Source organism: Labrus mixtus, chromosome 18 (genome assembly GCF_963584025.1).
Source record: "Labrus mixtus chromosome 18, fLabMix1.1, whole genome shotgun sequence".
NCBI classification, from domain to species: domain Eukaryota; kingdom Metazoa; phylum Chordata; class Actinopteri; order Labriformes; family Labridae; genus Labrus; species Labrus mixtus.
In genome coordinates, this window is record NC_083629.1 from 15122222 (window position 1) to 15138833 (window position 16612).

The 16612-nt window shown below is 40.4% G+C and overlaps 1 protein-coding gene across 1 annotated transcript in view; it reads left to right on the forward strand.

Annotated features, from left to right (window-relative positions):
- The window catches only part of asap2a (ArfGAP with SH3 domain, ankyrin repeat and PH domain 2a), a 310370-nt gene that overhangs the window by 259221 nt on the left and 34537 nt on the right, over positions 1–16612 (forward strand). The window contains exon 3 of the mRNA XM_061062247.1: positions 12171–12243. Within this exon, the coding sequence (XP_060918230.1) occupies positions 12171–12243 (73 nt within the window). The remainder of the gene's footprint in view (positions 1–12170; positions 12244–16612) is intronic.

Here is a 16612-nt window from a genome sequence, read left to right on the forward strand (position 1 = left end):
GAGTTTAATCGTAGAGAGGTTGTCTACATTTGCATAAAGATGCCCATTTATAGAAATGAATTACAAGCTAAGTCATTGTCAGATGAAAGCCCTATGGCTATCCCACCATGCTATGCAACAGAAACAAAACCACTCCATTCTTATTATTCTACAAACAATGATTCATTATAGATCAAAATTATGCATATGAGAAACCCATAATCAACAATTTAGGACCACATGAATTTGAGCACACATATTTCTGAATTCATTGAGTTTCAGCTGTGGATCATAATCCTTAACTGGCTCATAATCCTTTTATATTGGGCCTCCGTTTTTCCTATTGGATCTTTTTTTTTCTAAATGACAGGCATTTTTTTCTTGCCTCCAGCGCCAGTGAGAGAAGGGTCTGTGTTATCATCCCGAAGACAGGCTCTGACCCAGCCCTCATGATGCAGCAGCCCTCCCCATGGATCCAACAGGGTCGAATGTCAGGGTCCTATCCCGATCGATTCAAAGTCACAATCTCCCTCATTCCCTGATGGGATTTCACTGTTTTGATGTAATGTGATTTTTCTCACTCTGGCACACCACCTATCCTTATTGAGCGCGGATGGTGGGATATTGGATTGATGTGATTGGCCTTTGTCAGTTTTGGTTATGGAGGTTATGGTTAAAAAATGAATGCCCTAGAAACTCTGTCCAGTATTTTGTAGGGGGATAGAGGTCAAAAGGGCAAAAGGGGTAAATGGGAACTTAAAGCTCACCTCATTCATCAGTGTCCTGGCCTAGATTGTCTGAGACGGCTCCTGTGGACGGCTTTTGTTCCCTGACAGCCCTTGCCTCTTTATTAATGAAGTCCGCCATTGATTTGTAGTCGTGACCACTTGGCTCTGCTTGGGGCCAAGGTTGGGTTAGGAGGGGTGAATCCTCACAGTTGTGTTATCCTGCTGTCACCTTCTCTTTTTGGGGAAAAGTTTTAACATGAACCCTTTGGAGGCTCTCAATGGAGTGTGCATCAAATTATTCTAAAAATTCCAAGTTTCAAACTAGGTTAGCTGTGCTGTATGATTCTACAAGAAGATTGTTGTTAATAAGGTCATTTGCATTGTCATTTTCTAAAAAAAAAATTTAACCACTTTATATCCTCAAATAAGCTGGTAATCTCAGATCACATCTGTGGTTTACACAATATGAAGTATCTTCAGATTTGGCTGAAGAGTTGTGACACTGAAAATACTTTCTAATTGCAAGCAAAACATGCAAGTTTCATTTGATGGAACTCTTCACAAAGTTCCCATGAATTCTCAGACCAGTCTGATTATCTTGATTGATGGACTATGCCAAGGTAAACGCTTAACTTCTTACGTCGTCTGTGGAGTCCAAAATAACTTATTTGTAATGAAAGCCTTTTTTTTGTTAAACTGAAGTGTTACTTGCAGCAGTCATGCTTTCTGCAGTGTTTTACTGCTAAATTGCGGGGGGAAAAGGAGGTAATTTCCTTCCTTCTCTCTCAGACATCATCACCCAAACTAGAACTGTGCAGTAACTGTCCAGGACTTTGCTTCTGGCCCTTAAACACCCTGGAGTTGACACATACGTATAAGCAAAAAGAGCCAAAGAGAAACTCCAAGATGAAGTCAGAGGAGTTTATTTTCTCCTCAAAGCGCAGCACATTTGCTCCCTATTTCCCAGCTCCTCCTTCCAACTTGGTTTTGATCAGTCTCCTGCCAGTTTATGGACTTCATTAAATACTGCCTTCAAAGTCAGGTAGACTTTTTTAACAGGTTTGTAACACGGTGCTTTCAGATCTCTTTGGCTTTATTATTCATTTTTGCGCTGTTTAGCGTTTACCATATGCACACTTTTTTGAGAGCAGATTAAAGATACTCAGGCTTCCAAAATCATCTTTAAAAGGAAAAAAAAAAAGCTTTAAGTAAAATTTTAAATTGGTTAGTAACTTGTGATAGTTTTAAATAGAAGATGAACCAAAGTATTCTCTCCCTGAGACACACAGCTGTCTGTGGAAACCAAACTGTATCAACATTTTCTGCCCAGGTCCCTCACCTTGTAAAACGTTTACCAAGTCAAACAACAGCAGGTAACATTGAAGTTTGTTTTCTCTAACACTTGAAGTACTCAAGTTGATGTTGTCATCCTGGTGTGATTTCTGGCAGCTGGCAGTCGAGGCCCTGGTCCAACTGTGATCTTTGTGTCTACCAAGTATCCCTGTGCTTGAATACAAGAAGGCTTTTTCAGTTGATGGAAAGTTTGAATAACTTTCAGTCAGGCAGAAAAAAAACTTGCAGAGAATAATGACCCTTTCTTACTAAATGCTTTCTATTAGTGTTCAGACGTCACACAAAGTCAATTTCATCCCCAAGTTAAGTTTCAATATCTATTTGAAAGCTTGTTTTTGTTAAGTGTGCATCTCCAGCAATCTCACAGTTTCAACTTTCATTACTTGTGCAACTTTCTCAGCTTTGAGGCGCAGTGTGTGCCGTAGCTTGTGGGTTTGTGTGTTCATAAGTCGTGTCTTATGACATCGTAAAAAAGCACCCTCCCTCCCCCCCCCCCCCCACCCCCCTTCCTTTCATTCTGTCCCACACACAAACTCCCACTCAACCTGCATGCTGGAGTTTTCCATGCCTCCCCTGGGGCAGCCTGATTACACACATCTCAGCTGTTTGAGAGAACAGACTAACTCTGCAACCATCGCCTGTTAGCGACTGGCTCCATGGAACCCACTTCTGTCCAAATATTGACTTTACTTACTCAGCATGGAGAAAAGTTGTGAATGAAACATTTGAAAGACATTTTTACACTGGATTCACAGTTCTTAGTCGATTGAATAGGTTTCGACTTTGGTTAAGAGTCGGTCTTACAGGGACGTAGCAGAAGATGTTGGCGCTCCTCTTCTTCCTCAGGGATCTGCCTTCTCTTTGATGCCTGCAGGGTTGAACTGTATATTTGACATATGTTTTGAATGAGTCACAGCTTTTCCTCTGGATGTTTACTGTAGGTAGAGCGTGTGCCCTTCCTGTGTTTACGCCGACTGTGCCACATGTAGAGCTTAAAGACTGGTTAGCAGCACATATATATGCTGCTCCAGTCAGGGAGCCACTGTGATGCCACACCTGCAGAAAAGCTGATGTGTCTCATTCTGCAGTGTTGCTGACAAAACGGCTTAATAAATACATGATTTTTTTTATTATTTTTGTTGGAAAACTCTCCCCAGATTGCCTTCAGGTGACCTAAAATAACTGTGAGAGTCTTAAAAAGGAACAAAAGTGCTGTATTGTGAAGTGGGCGATGGTAGGTTTGGCAACCATCTTGAATGGGCTAATAATGGAGTGTGTGTTTAAGGCCAGGGTTTGACTGCAACAAGAGTAAAGGTGCTTGTGGCTGTTATAAACAACAGGACCAAAAAGCTTGCAGTTGTAGATAGATATATACCAATAGTATTTTCACCAGTCCAAAAACTAGACTTAAGTATTGGCCAATACTGAGAATCAGTGTCTGATCAAGCGTGTATGTTGTGTTGCAGTTACATTGAATGCAAAACAATTATGAATGTTATGAAGAATGAAAAAGGACCACTGGAGGGTGAGGCAAATTTCCTGCATGCTTTCTAAGCTCTTTGTATTATTATCATATCATCCGTTTTACAGAAAATTAGAAAACATGTAAAGAATCCTTGATTCAGCTTTTAGTAGGAAGAATATTAACATTAGCAAACCAATGCAGGACGGAGCTGAACTCATACTCTTAACTATGATACCATGACATACTGCTGGTGGTCTGACCTGGTAACATATCACAACTAATCCGTAACATTGTAGAGTAATGCTTTGTGTCTAAGGGACGGAAATTGTGAATGTGCCATTGCCAGTGGCAGTTATTGATCTGAAAATTGATCATGGAGAAAAATGGATTAGAACTGTCTCGCCAAGGGATCAGTTTTCACTGTTTTTCTGCTTCTCCAAACCGTGCTCATGGACCACACAACAGTGGTGACATAAACGATCATTTTGTCCCTACTGTGTTAGTGTATAATAGTTACGTAATTGCGTGCCCTTTTTAACACACTCTTTAGATGTTTTAGGAGATTTCTCTGAGGAGTGGAGCTTTGGTGTTTGTAGTGTAACATCTGGTAGCTTCATCCAACATGGTTTACAACCCATCTCAGCAATCACAGACACTTAACCCACACATGCAGTAATTAAATTGGATAATCCCAGACTGCCGCTTTCTTATTGGCGGGCTTCCACAGCGCAAGGCAGACAGTTTCCTCGGGTGACTGTCGCAGGCTGAGGATTTAAAGTGTGAGGCGAGGTTGGTAGACGAGTTATAAAGAGATCACAGACAGAACCCCAGATGTGTGTGCGTGTGTCAGCTTTTTGAGTGTGTGGTGATGACAAAAGCAATACTACAGAGGAGGAGGATTGCTTGGGTTTGTCGAAATTGAACATGTGTGTGCTCTTGTCTAGTAACGGGGCCTCTAAAGAAAGCAGGGCAGCAGTTTTTTTTTTCTAGGCAGACATGCTGTCATCAGCAGATAGTTAGTCTCCAGGAACAATGGGGCCGGGTCTTTGTCTTGTCTGCCTGTCACTCCAACATGCAATCATCCAGGAATGTTTTTCTTCTTCAGATGACCAAGTAAGAGGCCACTAACATACAACTGGCCTGTTAGCTGGAGTCACTTTTCATTAAGTAAGCCATCCTCCCTGTTCCTTACATGTGTTCACGTAGCTTATAATGACATATTACCTCAGTGATGGAAGAGCTTAAAGTAGCTTTTTGTCATCTAGGAATAAAAATGAAAATGCTGCTCTGGTGCTAACCTACAAAACTGAAACCCTACCCTTTGTTTTTGTCCTTTTCAATCATAGTCAAGCAAAACATATTATTTGAATAGCCTTTTCAATAAATCGATCTGGGGAAAAAAGGTGACTATAAGATGATAAGTGATTGATGGTAAACTTATATTTTTTAGCTGTGCGAAGTTGTTCTAACAAAATAAGACTTTCTCTTTACCTCAATTTATGTGAATATTTCACTATTTTTGAATTTTTCTTTTAATTCCAAATTTACATGGTTAATAAGTATTACGAGTTCATGAAATCCGTCACACATTATTACATTATCTGGCCTTCTGATGAAGGCCTCAAGCCGAAACGCGTCGGTCTAATTTGTTGATAAAGTTGATCTTCGTACTACAAGTGCTTTTTGACCTCTTCAAGCCTTTCACTCCTCATGCACCTTGGTAGTTGGTGAAGTTGTGCCAGGAAATCCTCTGCTTCTTCATTATCTGGCCTTCTGGCAGCAATGCACTAAGCAGATAATGCACTTAAAATGCCATTATTTTGGGAACCGCTAATTTTCTGTCCCTTTTATATATCTAACGTTAAATTTCTCATGTGACCTCTTTTTTGCTAAATTTCTTTTCTAGTTTTGGTTTTGAAGACCTTGAAAAATTCATGACCAAGCACACTGGATTCATTTGCTTTGGTCTGGGTTCTAGAAGTTATACTTTGTGCTGACCAGCAGTGTAAACTGCTAGCTCGTACAGAAATGTGTCACCTATTTTGGGTCTATAGTCTGCTTACACAGGTTTTTTCTCCCGAAGGTGGTTGTGGTATAACTGCTACGCCAACAGGATGCGGTTATGAAGCCTGGGATAGAGAAATCTCTATCGTTTTATTAAACTGGACTTTTTAAAGATACAGTAGACTCTCATTGTTGTCTCTATATAGACTCTCAGCATTAAAGCTCCTGTGAGGAGTTTTTAACTAGTTATGAAACAGAAAGAAATTCATAGTCATGCCTCTTTATGATCTAAAAAGCCCCAAAAAAAACATAGCATAAAGATTGACTTATTAACTGTTAAAGCATGATGAGATTTTTTTGTTAACATACATCAGGTGCAACTTTGTCAACACAAATCTAAGTTCCTAACAGGAGCTTCGATTACAGTACGCTCTTTATATGCCCTGTCCTTTAGTGACCTTATCTGTCACTGTCTATCTCTCTCCTCACAGAGCATCAGTAACCTATTACATGTTACTCGACCATTCAGGAAGTGCACAACCAAAAGTTGATATATAATCATAGCAACAACCTCAATGACCTTGCCGTGTTGTTAAAGCCTCTATAGATCGGCTGGCAGCAGATGGTGCCCGATTGTAATCACGATGACTGTAATGATGATGTCATGCATTAAAAAGAGGATTAACTCCTTTCTTTAGGTGGGCTTCCTCCTCCAGTCAGAGTCAGTCAAAGGGTTATCTGATATCAGAGGAGGAAAATGCTGACATTGCAGTAATGTCTTATAAAGTGTGCTTGTGTTGCAGCACCAGGCTCAGTGGCTTACTAGGCTATTGTGTGATTGGTTCAGCTCTGATCCTGTGCTCAATAAACAGAGGAATCCCCCCCTCCCCAACCCCATCGCTGTGAAGAGGTTTCAGGTTAAAAGTTTTTCAATTTTAAGAGCGGCATTGTCTACAGACAAGAAGGCTCACACATTATGTAGTTCAGCCTGGCCTCGGTACTCAGATGAGCTCTTCAGGGACGAACGGAGTGACTTCTCTCTGAGAAAAGTGTGAAAGTGTGTGTGTGTGTGTGTGTGTGTGTGTGTGTGTGAGAGACTGTGTGTGTGAATGATTTAGAGCGGTGTTTTTGTTGTGCTCAGCTGGGATTGGTTATCACCCCGCCTGTCTGTTCCCCACTTGTCTTGCTCCCTTTCCTGCCCAGACCTTTCTCTGCATGTTGAAAGGGTCTGCTGGAGCGTGATACTGCCTGATTGGCTGGTGTGTCTGTGTGTGTTTGTGTATGAGAGGGAGGAGGACATTGGGTTGTTTGGAGCTGTGATGTCTATGTCATTGAGTGTATAGTGGGTTTTTAGCTTTGATGTCTATGTCAGTGGGTGTGTATAAGGCTGTGGCTGGTCAGGGGCTTATTTCTGACGCTATGTGGAAGTCAGCCAGGGGTTTAGATCTTTCCAAGAGTGTGATAGTGACTATAACAAAGTGTAGATAGCCATAACTCTGGCGCCTCAGCCAGAGCCTTCGCGTGGTGTCCTGGGCCTAACTTGACGAAACATGGGTGAAGGGAGGTGCCTACTTGATAACCCCGGTGATGTGTGGGCTCTCGCCGTCCATCTAGTCTCATGTTGGGTTATGGGGTCATTAGAGATAGATAGAAGTAGATAGAAACGGCATTGCCACTGCCTGGAGCTTGGGTCTGTTGAAGGTGTCAATGCTGTTTGCTTTAGCGACTAAGTGTCTTAGGCCGTGGTATGTAACTTATCAGTAGGTGGAAAGAACGCAGGGGATGAATGCGTGTGTGTGTGTGGGGGGATGTTCCTCACTATGTGCTTATCCTTTTCATTAGGGCACAAGGGTCTTTTGTTTATTTTAAAATAACATCTGATACTCACAGGAATGATGAAGATGGTTATAAAACCTGACCAATATAGGATGTAGACCTTTTCAGTGCTGGTTTTGCACTGAAAACAAATGAAAAGGTACTTGAAGAATATTTATCACGGTTTTACATTCTCAACTATTCTAATGCAAACACCATCTTCTCAGCTGGGATTCTATGTCATGTATGCTTCACACAGTGCTGAACGGGCTGCATATTTTGGAGTCAGAATGCAATCAGCTGAGTAAACTGCATGACGTAAACAACACCATTTTCAAATGTCCCCGAGCGTTATTTTCTGCATAATATGTTGTGTAAAAAAAGTCTCATATCAATGCATTTTGTAACACATACATGGCAATACTGATTAGCCAAGATCAGCCAACAGATATGTTGGTTGCTCTAGTAGTTGCAGTGATAAAAGTTTGTCAAGCCATGGCAAGTCATACAATACTAAAGCAAAACGTATATTTTTTGTGAAAGTTCCTCCAGAGGTCACACAATGCTACTGTTAGTAGTGCCTCTATTTCCCTTTTTGCATTGCATTTTGGGACAATGGTGTACAGCATGATTAGTGCATTCTTTCTCTTTTGAGTGTGCCTAATTTAGTCATTTTCCAAGTGTTAAGACCACATACTTCATACCGCCTTGGAGTCAGTATGTGGACTGGTTATCATATTTAAAGCTTCAAAACGTAATGTGCCATTTAGTGTGGTAATACAGCAATAACATTATGACATGCTCTTCCCTTGTTACACAAGACTCCCGCATAATCAAAGTTAAATACACTGAATACACAGCTTTGCCTGAAAAACTGAATTTATTATGATTGGCAAAACCTAATTGGGAAAATCAACGCTTTGTGTCACAGGGCTTCTTATGATCTTATATAAGATTAGACAGAAACCAAGGTCATAACCAAGTTTCTAAACAACCAATTAAGAACTGTTTCTCAGTTGCAGCATGCTATGGGTGTTAGCAGTTTAAAAATAACTAAGATATATCAGAGCAGTTTCATTAGAGAGCAGAACACGTAGCTGCCGTCTGACTGTGTTCATGCAGCATATGCATTAAAAGCTTTAGCCACAAACTCAACAGATTGCTATAAATCTCTTGTCCACTTCGCTTGTTTTCTTCCGCAAAATCTTCCATGCTGCAGAGAGGGAGGCCAGCAGAGTTTGTGAGAGCATGGCATTTCTATATTTTTTATTTTTTTAGTAACTTGTTATTTAGTTGTTATAATTTGTAATTCAAAAATATGCCACCTGATTAAAAAAATATATTTTACACTCGAACAGCTCAACCATGGCACATTAGACTAATTATGTGCAAAACTCAGCTGTTAAACACTTTGACAGGCTCTCAGCTTATTGGCTCACCCTTATTTGACCTCACATCCTCCAAACCAAACACATTACCAGCATCTGGATCAATTAATAATTCATGTCTTTTCTTATCTAGTTTTAAAATTGTTTTCTCCAGCACTACAACAGTATCTTCTATCTCAAGCTGGATGTTCTTTTTTTAATTTAACCTAACCCTAACCCTAAACAGAAGTTTGGAAACCAGCAGAAATTCTTCCAGATGCTCTCAAAGCTTTGAATGGGAAAAGATGTAACGTGCTAAGAAAACAGCCTGGTCCTCTCATGTTGTATCTTTGTGTGGTTAGATTTGTTCATAGGTGTAGACAGAGATAGTTATATCTGCTGCTGTATTTATCTCACTCTAATGGCGCACTCAATATAGGAATACTGTGCTCTAACACTTTTGACCCCCCAAAGTCCAGTTTGTTTGACTAGCGTGAGTGCTCTGTACTTTTTTCAAGCAAGGTACACTTCCTTCGCCCTGGCACAGTTGGAAGAGGTTTGCTTGGCACAGTACACTTGCTCATGCACAGGTAAGCAAGGTGGACATGAAGTAACCTTAAACCTTATCAATTTGAGCGTTCCTCTCGTCAATCATTTTTAAACAATAGCAGCAAAGGGTTCACGTTGGTCCGATGCAGAGGTCGAATGTTTATTTGAAATTTGGGTGGAATTCAGAGTCAGGTGGATAAAACCCACAAGAACTTTGAGGGCTTTGAGAAAATATGTGACAATCTAGTGTTTACGAGGTGATGCCTTTATGGAAAAGAGGCAACTGTGCTCAGGCCTGGTTTGTCCTGGAGCAGTGTGAGTGCATGCCAGCGGGGGAATGGGGAGGGGAGAAAACCATGCTTCAAAACAGTACATTACAACTTTGCCTAGTGTGAGTGCGCCCTTAGTATCTGTGTCTGTTTTTGAGTACCTTTCCAACATTATGCAGACATGTGAAGCTGTGTTGGGTCTTAGCTACAGTCAGGGAGTCTCTGAGCCAGACGGAGCTGATGGGATGACAGCATATGTGACTGATGAGTCATTTAACAGGAGTTGAAGGAGCTTCAACCGCAGTGTTGTAAGGCCTACTTTTACTCAGAGGAACAAGTAGCTTCTGGTCGGCTTCTTTTACTGCACGCCCCCCCCATCATATTTTATTTTTAACGCTTTACTTGACGAGTCCCACTTACTCCTAGTCGTTCTGCCTGGTTTATGTTTGTGTTATTTAGTTCATGATTACCTTTATGATCCATTATAAGACTTTCAGCCTAAATTTTAAATTTAGTGTGAGTAAGGCTTTCACAGATTTTTTTAATGATTTGATGGAGCTTGTAGATCAACCAGGTTCACAGCGCACAGCTCTCTTAACAGAACACAATTGGCGATTGAAATTGATGCAATATCTGAAGGTCTATTTCTCGCCTAGTTTTTTTTTTTACTTGACTTTGAAAAAAGCCCCGATTTTACTGACAACATTCACAAAAAATGTATCTGTTTAGGAGTTATAAAATTATTTGTTTCTTTATTAACCAACATGTCAAAACTCAATAAAACTGCTGCGAAAACAAATACTTGCACATTTGATCCATAACTGCATTCAACAGATGACTGCTGTAACAATGCACTCAGTCATTAAGTGTGTGTTCATTGCTATGGGATGTAGCAATACCAGTTTTTTCAGGACGCTCGATACTTGCAAAATAAAATAATGTCAAAAGAGAGCAATCAATCCACATCAACACACAATAGAGAACCTTGTTGATGCATGGTGTCCTTACAATTTCCCTAAAGTCCTTTTGTGTTTGAAACATTATCAACTTGACCTTTTACAATGAAAATATGTAAATGACAGCTGTGTCTATCAGTAAAGTGAAACTATATATGCTAACAGGCTGACGGGCTACACTTTGTAAGTAGACTTAAAGTGAGCAACCGTATGACCCAGCACTATAAGAAAAATGAAAATGCACTGCATCAGTTTTCTTGGTTATTCTTTTGTTCTCCCCGTCCAACTGCAACAACACTTAATTCATCTCTTATTTCCTTTCATAGTCACTTCAGTCGTTCTGTCTTCTAGTTTTCATCGGGGTCATATTTCAAACATATACACATAAAGGAACAAAATACTGAGCGGTTCTTGCATTATGCAACATCGATGTGCTCATAACTTGGATATTAACACAACACTGATTTATGGTTTTAATACATTTTGTCCTCACATCTCAGGGTTTTTGCAACGAGGTATGTGTGTGTGCGTGTGTGTGTGTGTGTGTGTGTGTATATTACAGCTGAATGGGAGCCATTGTGTGTTTTGTTTTCAGAGGATCTGATATCTGTCAGTCAGACGGGGGGCAGCGCAGGAAAAAGCGGCGCCGGCTCTGGCCCAGTCGGGTGGACATACTTATTAAAGCCCCTAAAAACTAATTTCCCCAAAATCCCCCTCATCCCGAGAGACCCCACTAACTCATCACTGCTACAGTGAGGCATTGTCTCTGCCGGAATTTTCACTGTTTATTCTGTGAAACTCTGGGCTCGTGTGTGAGTTTGTGTGAGCTTTGTGTGCTCATGTAAACCCTCCTCAGGAAGATTGTCCATCAAGTAAGAGACCTCAGATGCTCACTGCTCTTGTCCTACACGGTATTATACTGAGAACACACTCACTAACACATTAACTGACAAGGGAGTAAAGTTCTATTGTTAGCTTTAGTTTGAATAATTCATTACAGCCAGAAGAGGAAATCACACACACACACACACACACACACACACACACACACACACACACACAGTAACACTTCTAATCTTCGATCCCAGGACCTTGTTTTTAAGAGGAGTTTAAATGTCTTGGATGCGGACACATCTGGCTGTAGATGTTCTCCTTGATGTGTCTGTGGAAGATCTTTTGAGAAGCATTTGCTGATAAAATGTGTTATCTGTGTCTTTCAATGTCTAATAATGTATTTTTGTGTTTTCATGTTTGGCTGCTCGTTGTGTGAAACTCTGTTAATTGTGCTGCTGCGTGACTTGGCCAGCACACTTTTGAAAAAGAGATTTTTTTTTTTCTCAATGTGTTTCTTTCCTGGTTAAATTAAAGTGAAATGAAATATAAAGACTGAAGGAAATGTAAATTCCTTTTCAATTTTTAGGCTATAAGACTGACCTATGAATTGACTTAATTTGGATATTGCCTTCATATATTCATGTACCTTGTTTATATTCATCTTACCAGCTTAGGGAGTCGTGTCCTTTTAAATGTTGTTTGACGTACTCTACGTAATAACACAAACCTCATAAAGGCTAAATGGTGTCTTTCCATCCCCACAAACATCTGAGCAATAAACACAAGTCTTGTTAAAGATGTGACGCGCTTTCTCAACATCTTCCTCTTTGTGTGTGTGTGTGTGTGTGCAGGCTCTAGATGTGGACCGCAGCGTTCTGTACAAGATGAAGAAGTCTGTGAAGGCCATCTACACGTCTGGTCTAGGTGAGTCCTCAGCCTCTCCTTGATGTCGGGACTTTCATGGCCTCTTCAAACCATTTTCCATTTAGCCTGAAACTTAAAATACGCTACATTTAATGACGAGAGTTTTCTGGATGTACATTTTCTTCTTCTGTTGTAAGGGTTTGTTTAATGTGCATTTATTTCTCTGACGGTTATTCTGCTCTGATGACCCCCTTCTGTAACACAGTCTGTCTATTCATCTATGTGTCTATCTGTCTATATCTACCCTAACCACACTCTGAACAGTGAAAAAATAAATATTTATATAACAAACCATAACCATCCAACCTGAGATACAGGGTTCTGCGGTAGAATATGGATAGATTAAAGCACTCAGTCAATCCTTATATTAAATATGGATCAACCTCAAATACGTTGAAGTTATCTTTGTATCTTTTCTTTAATTTGTATGTTGCAAATGGAGCCACTGTGGTGCAAGACAAATATCATACTACTGTGTAACAATAAAGATCCATCTCTCAATCAACTGATCAGTCAGTAGTTGATTTGGATTTGAACCAAGGCCACTCGCTAAGAGGGGCATGTGACATAACCACTAGGCCATCTGGCATCCCAAGTTCAATTCAAGAAAAAATCATGAGTCTTTCGCTTTTTTAATTTACTTCTCTCTCTTTGATGTTTTGGAAAAAAAGAGTTTGATGTTTTGCTGCAGGTTGGCATGCAAATAAGGCGAACATTTATTCAGAGGATAATTGTTTTAATTCATAATACACAATAGATTGAAAATTGAGATATTCATTGACACATTTCCTGTGAGGCAGGAGTAGGGATTTTTTTTTTCGCTGTGTGTGTTTGTTACTACCATGCTCATTGAAGCTGTGTGCCAGTGTTGGGTGTTTCCAGTGTCTTTTGTTTGGCCTGCCTGACAGGACCCCGCTGAGAGAGAGAGAGCGAGAGAGCGAGAGAGAGATAGAGAGAGAGACCTCTGAACAATGTGCTGAGCGGGTCTTTTTTTTTTTCAGAACAGTGCGGCCTCTGTTCAGACCAGAGGGACAGCTGTCTGATGCAGACCCCCAGAGGAACAGCTGGGGAGGGGTGCTAGCTGTGTTTGTATGTGGGTGCTGAGGCATGGAAACGCTAATCTTCACACTTCACCTCCCTGTTAAACATGCGTGTACGATGTGTATAACACATATACATGTAAGCTTTTTGTTTCTGCCGGAGTCTTTATTTTGTATTGGTGTGTTCAGGTGTACTTTTAGAAGATTATTCTCCCAACAACGCTCAGCAACCAAAAGTGAATACAGCTGTTGTTGATGAATTACCTTCATTTGAATCTTTGTGGTTAGCGCAGCAGGGTTTGAGAGCTGGATTATCTACTGTTTGAAAAATTTGGAGAAAGCAAATCAACCTCTTTTTTGCCCCAGAAGCGTGAAGCTTGTCCTGATTCCTATCTGTGTTTACAACAGAAACAGTGTTTTGTCTGTGAAAAATGCTGCTGGGAATGTTGGTTATTGACAGTTCTTCAGTTTTAACTCCGGTCACCTTGACCTCCATGATTCTTCAGACGCTGATCTGCTTTGCACACATGCAACCAACAAGACTCCATGAAGCACTCTGGTCTCTGTCTGCATCAGCATGATCCAGTATCTCTAGAACATCAGCCAGAGACATGTGCATTGGTGAAAAATAATACTGATCATAATTAGTATGTTTTAAAGATTATAACGTCTTCTGTTTAAACCCTTTACTAGTAACATCGATTAGTAATTATATTTTATTGTAAAAGCTGCAAAAGCCAAAAATAAGCCTTTTATAATGAAGGAGATTCTTCTTCCTGAAGAACCAGAGGAAGCTGAATCTTATATTCTTCTCTGCTGTACAGTGTTTCAACATCAAACAAGGCCAGATTAAGAGATAATCTTGAGTATTCATTTATAATATGACAAGAAAATGACTTCAAGAAACATCTTGAGTTGTGCCGTATCTGCTGGATGTGCAAATACAAAGTTCTGGTAGGGTGATAATATCTCATTTTGTTTTTACAAAATGATTAAAAGAAATCGATTTCAACATCTCAGATAAGTATTTTTAATAGAGCCCGACCGATAATATCTGCAAATATAAGCGTATCAAGTGACAAAAATCAAGTATCATATCAGAACATGTAAGAAAGCAGTTGTGTTACAGGAACTAAAGCAGAAGGTGAAAAAGTGTTTTATTAATGTTCTGTAGAGAGGATTCTGGGATAATGCCCGAATAATGAGACACACAAAACACCTCGGGAGTATTCGCCTGGTAAGACTAGCTGTACAAAGATATTTTAGGCTGTGACAATAGGAAAAGTAATGATGAGGTTCGGATGGGGGACGATGGAGTTTTGGTAAACAAAAGTCAGAAAAAAATAAACAACTTCTCAAGGTTAAATAAGCTATGGAGAGACAAAGAAGCTGAGCAAGCATTGTGAGCTCTTCGCAGAGAGTAAAGAAAAAATGAGAATGAGGGGAAACTGCAGCCCTGTGCTGCTGCAGGCACCTGACAGGTTGTCAGCTTGCGTGTTTTGATGAATAAACCAGCAGCAGCATCTCAAACGCCCCCTGAAGATCCTGGAGCTGATGGAGCAGATCCGTGAGGGCAGAGCTGCTGAACAAAAAAAACTACTCAGGAAGACGAGTGAATGCTGTATTCCAGCTGTTAGACCTGCACTATGTGTGGACAGGAGGGCTTCATGCAGCTGCTGAATATTGCAGCACTCGTCATGGGTTTCATCAGAAGAATGCTGAATATACTGTATCTATGGAAACTGATCTGGTCCTGTCTTTTGCGTCCTTTTGGTCCTGCTGTACACATGCACACACACATCCAGGTAACCAAGAAAATGGGCCTCCCAAAGGCTCTGGTGTAATTACTCTGGATAGAGAGAAAGACATAAAGAAGGACAAAGTTACAAAAGTCGGAGAATGTTGAAAAGTTTTTGAAATAGTAGAAAACAGTGATATTCAAAATAATTCAGCTAAAAAAAATCATCATCAAAAGGAGCTGCAAAATGCAATATTTAAGTGTGCTTGATGAACGCTGTGTTAAACATTTCAATTAAGACCTATTCAGTCAGTTACCAGTGTGTTGAGTTGAAAAAAATATCCTTTTGTGTTTTTTAGTTTTATTTTGAACACGCATCTGGCAAGGAAGAAGAGGAAGCATAACAAAAGATCTGCTCAGGCATTCGTTTGATTCTGAATTCAGATAAGTAACCAACTTGGAAACAGATAAAAAAATAAAAAAATAAATACCTCATCCGTGCAAAGTGAAAAAGCACGTCTCTGAAAATGTGAAACTATTCCTTTAAAATGATCCTCCTTTTCAGTTATTATGCTCGGTCACATCCTATAGATCTTTCTCATGTACACTGTGTGTAAAAGTTGAACTCCCTCCCCTCAGTGGCCATGTATTGCAAACTGTCCGTGGAGTCTGATCGTGTTATCACTGAGTCCATAGAGAGATGTGGGATGATCTGGGGTCGGCCTCGCATTGTGTGAGTGAGAGTCGGAGCGTCAGCAGAGCAGGACCGATGGAGCTGAGTGTGAGGGAACGAGTGTGGGAGAGACTGCGAGAGGAAGCGGAGGCCGGTCTGGTATTTGGTGATTAAACCCTGCGTGTGTGTGTATGTGTGTATCACTATATTTATCTGTGTGTATGTGTGTAAAATAGTGAGATAGGAAAAAGCTGCAAGACAAGCCTATGTGATGTTAGAGAATCCTAAGCGAGTGTGACAGAGTTGGTTATACACAAGCTGATGAGTGTGTTGTAAATCTGTGTTTGTTTACATTTGTGTTTAACCACAGTATGGCCTCTGAGATCCTGCAAACACAAGCTCATTGTTTCCTGGGGTCAACAACTCTTAAGGCTCACAGTTTGCTCCGTCTGTGTCGTGCACAGCCCTGAGGTTCCCTGGAAACCCCATCCAGGGGTGCTGTGGTGGTAACCCCCACCGTCTGATGTTTTTCAGCATTCAGATGCAACAATGGAGGATGTTCTGTCTTAATAACAATGATTAAAAAAAAAGGCATATAATGACACTGACAAACAGTTTCAGAAGGTCTTAACTTAAAGATTACAGTTTAGAAGGATACAAAGCCCATGTTTATCTAAAGAGGAATCCTGAACAGCAGCTTCATGTTTAGGCATCACAGAATTAGCAGGTTTTTGTTGACACAGTAAACTACAAAGAGGACTGTCTCTGTCCTCTGTCTCACTCTCCATATTACTCATAAACTGGTTCTTCGTGTCATGCAGTTCTTTGTGGTTCTCTGTACTTTAACAGATGACACAACACATGTTGTAACAAATACACATGTACACACTAAGCAGCCTGGGGGGGGGTTCCAGACTG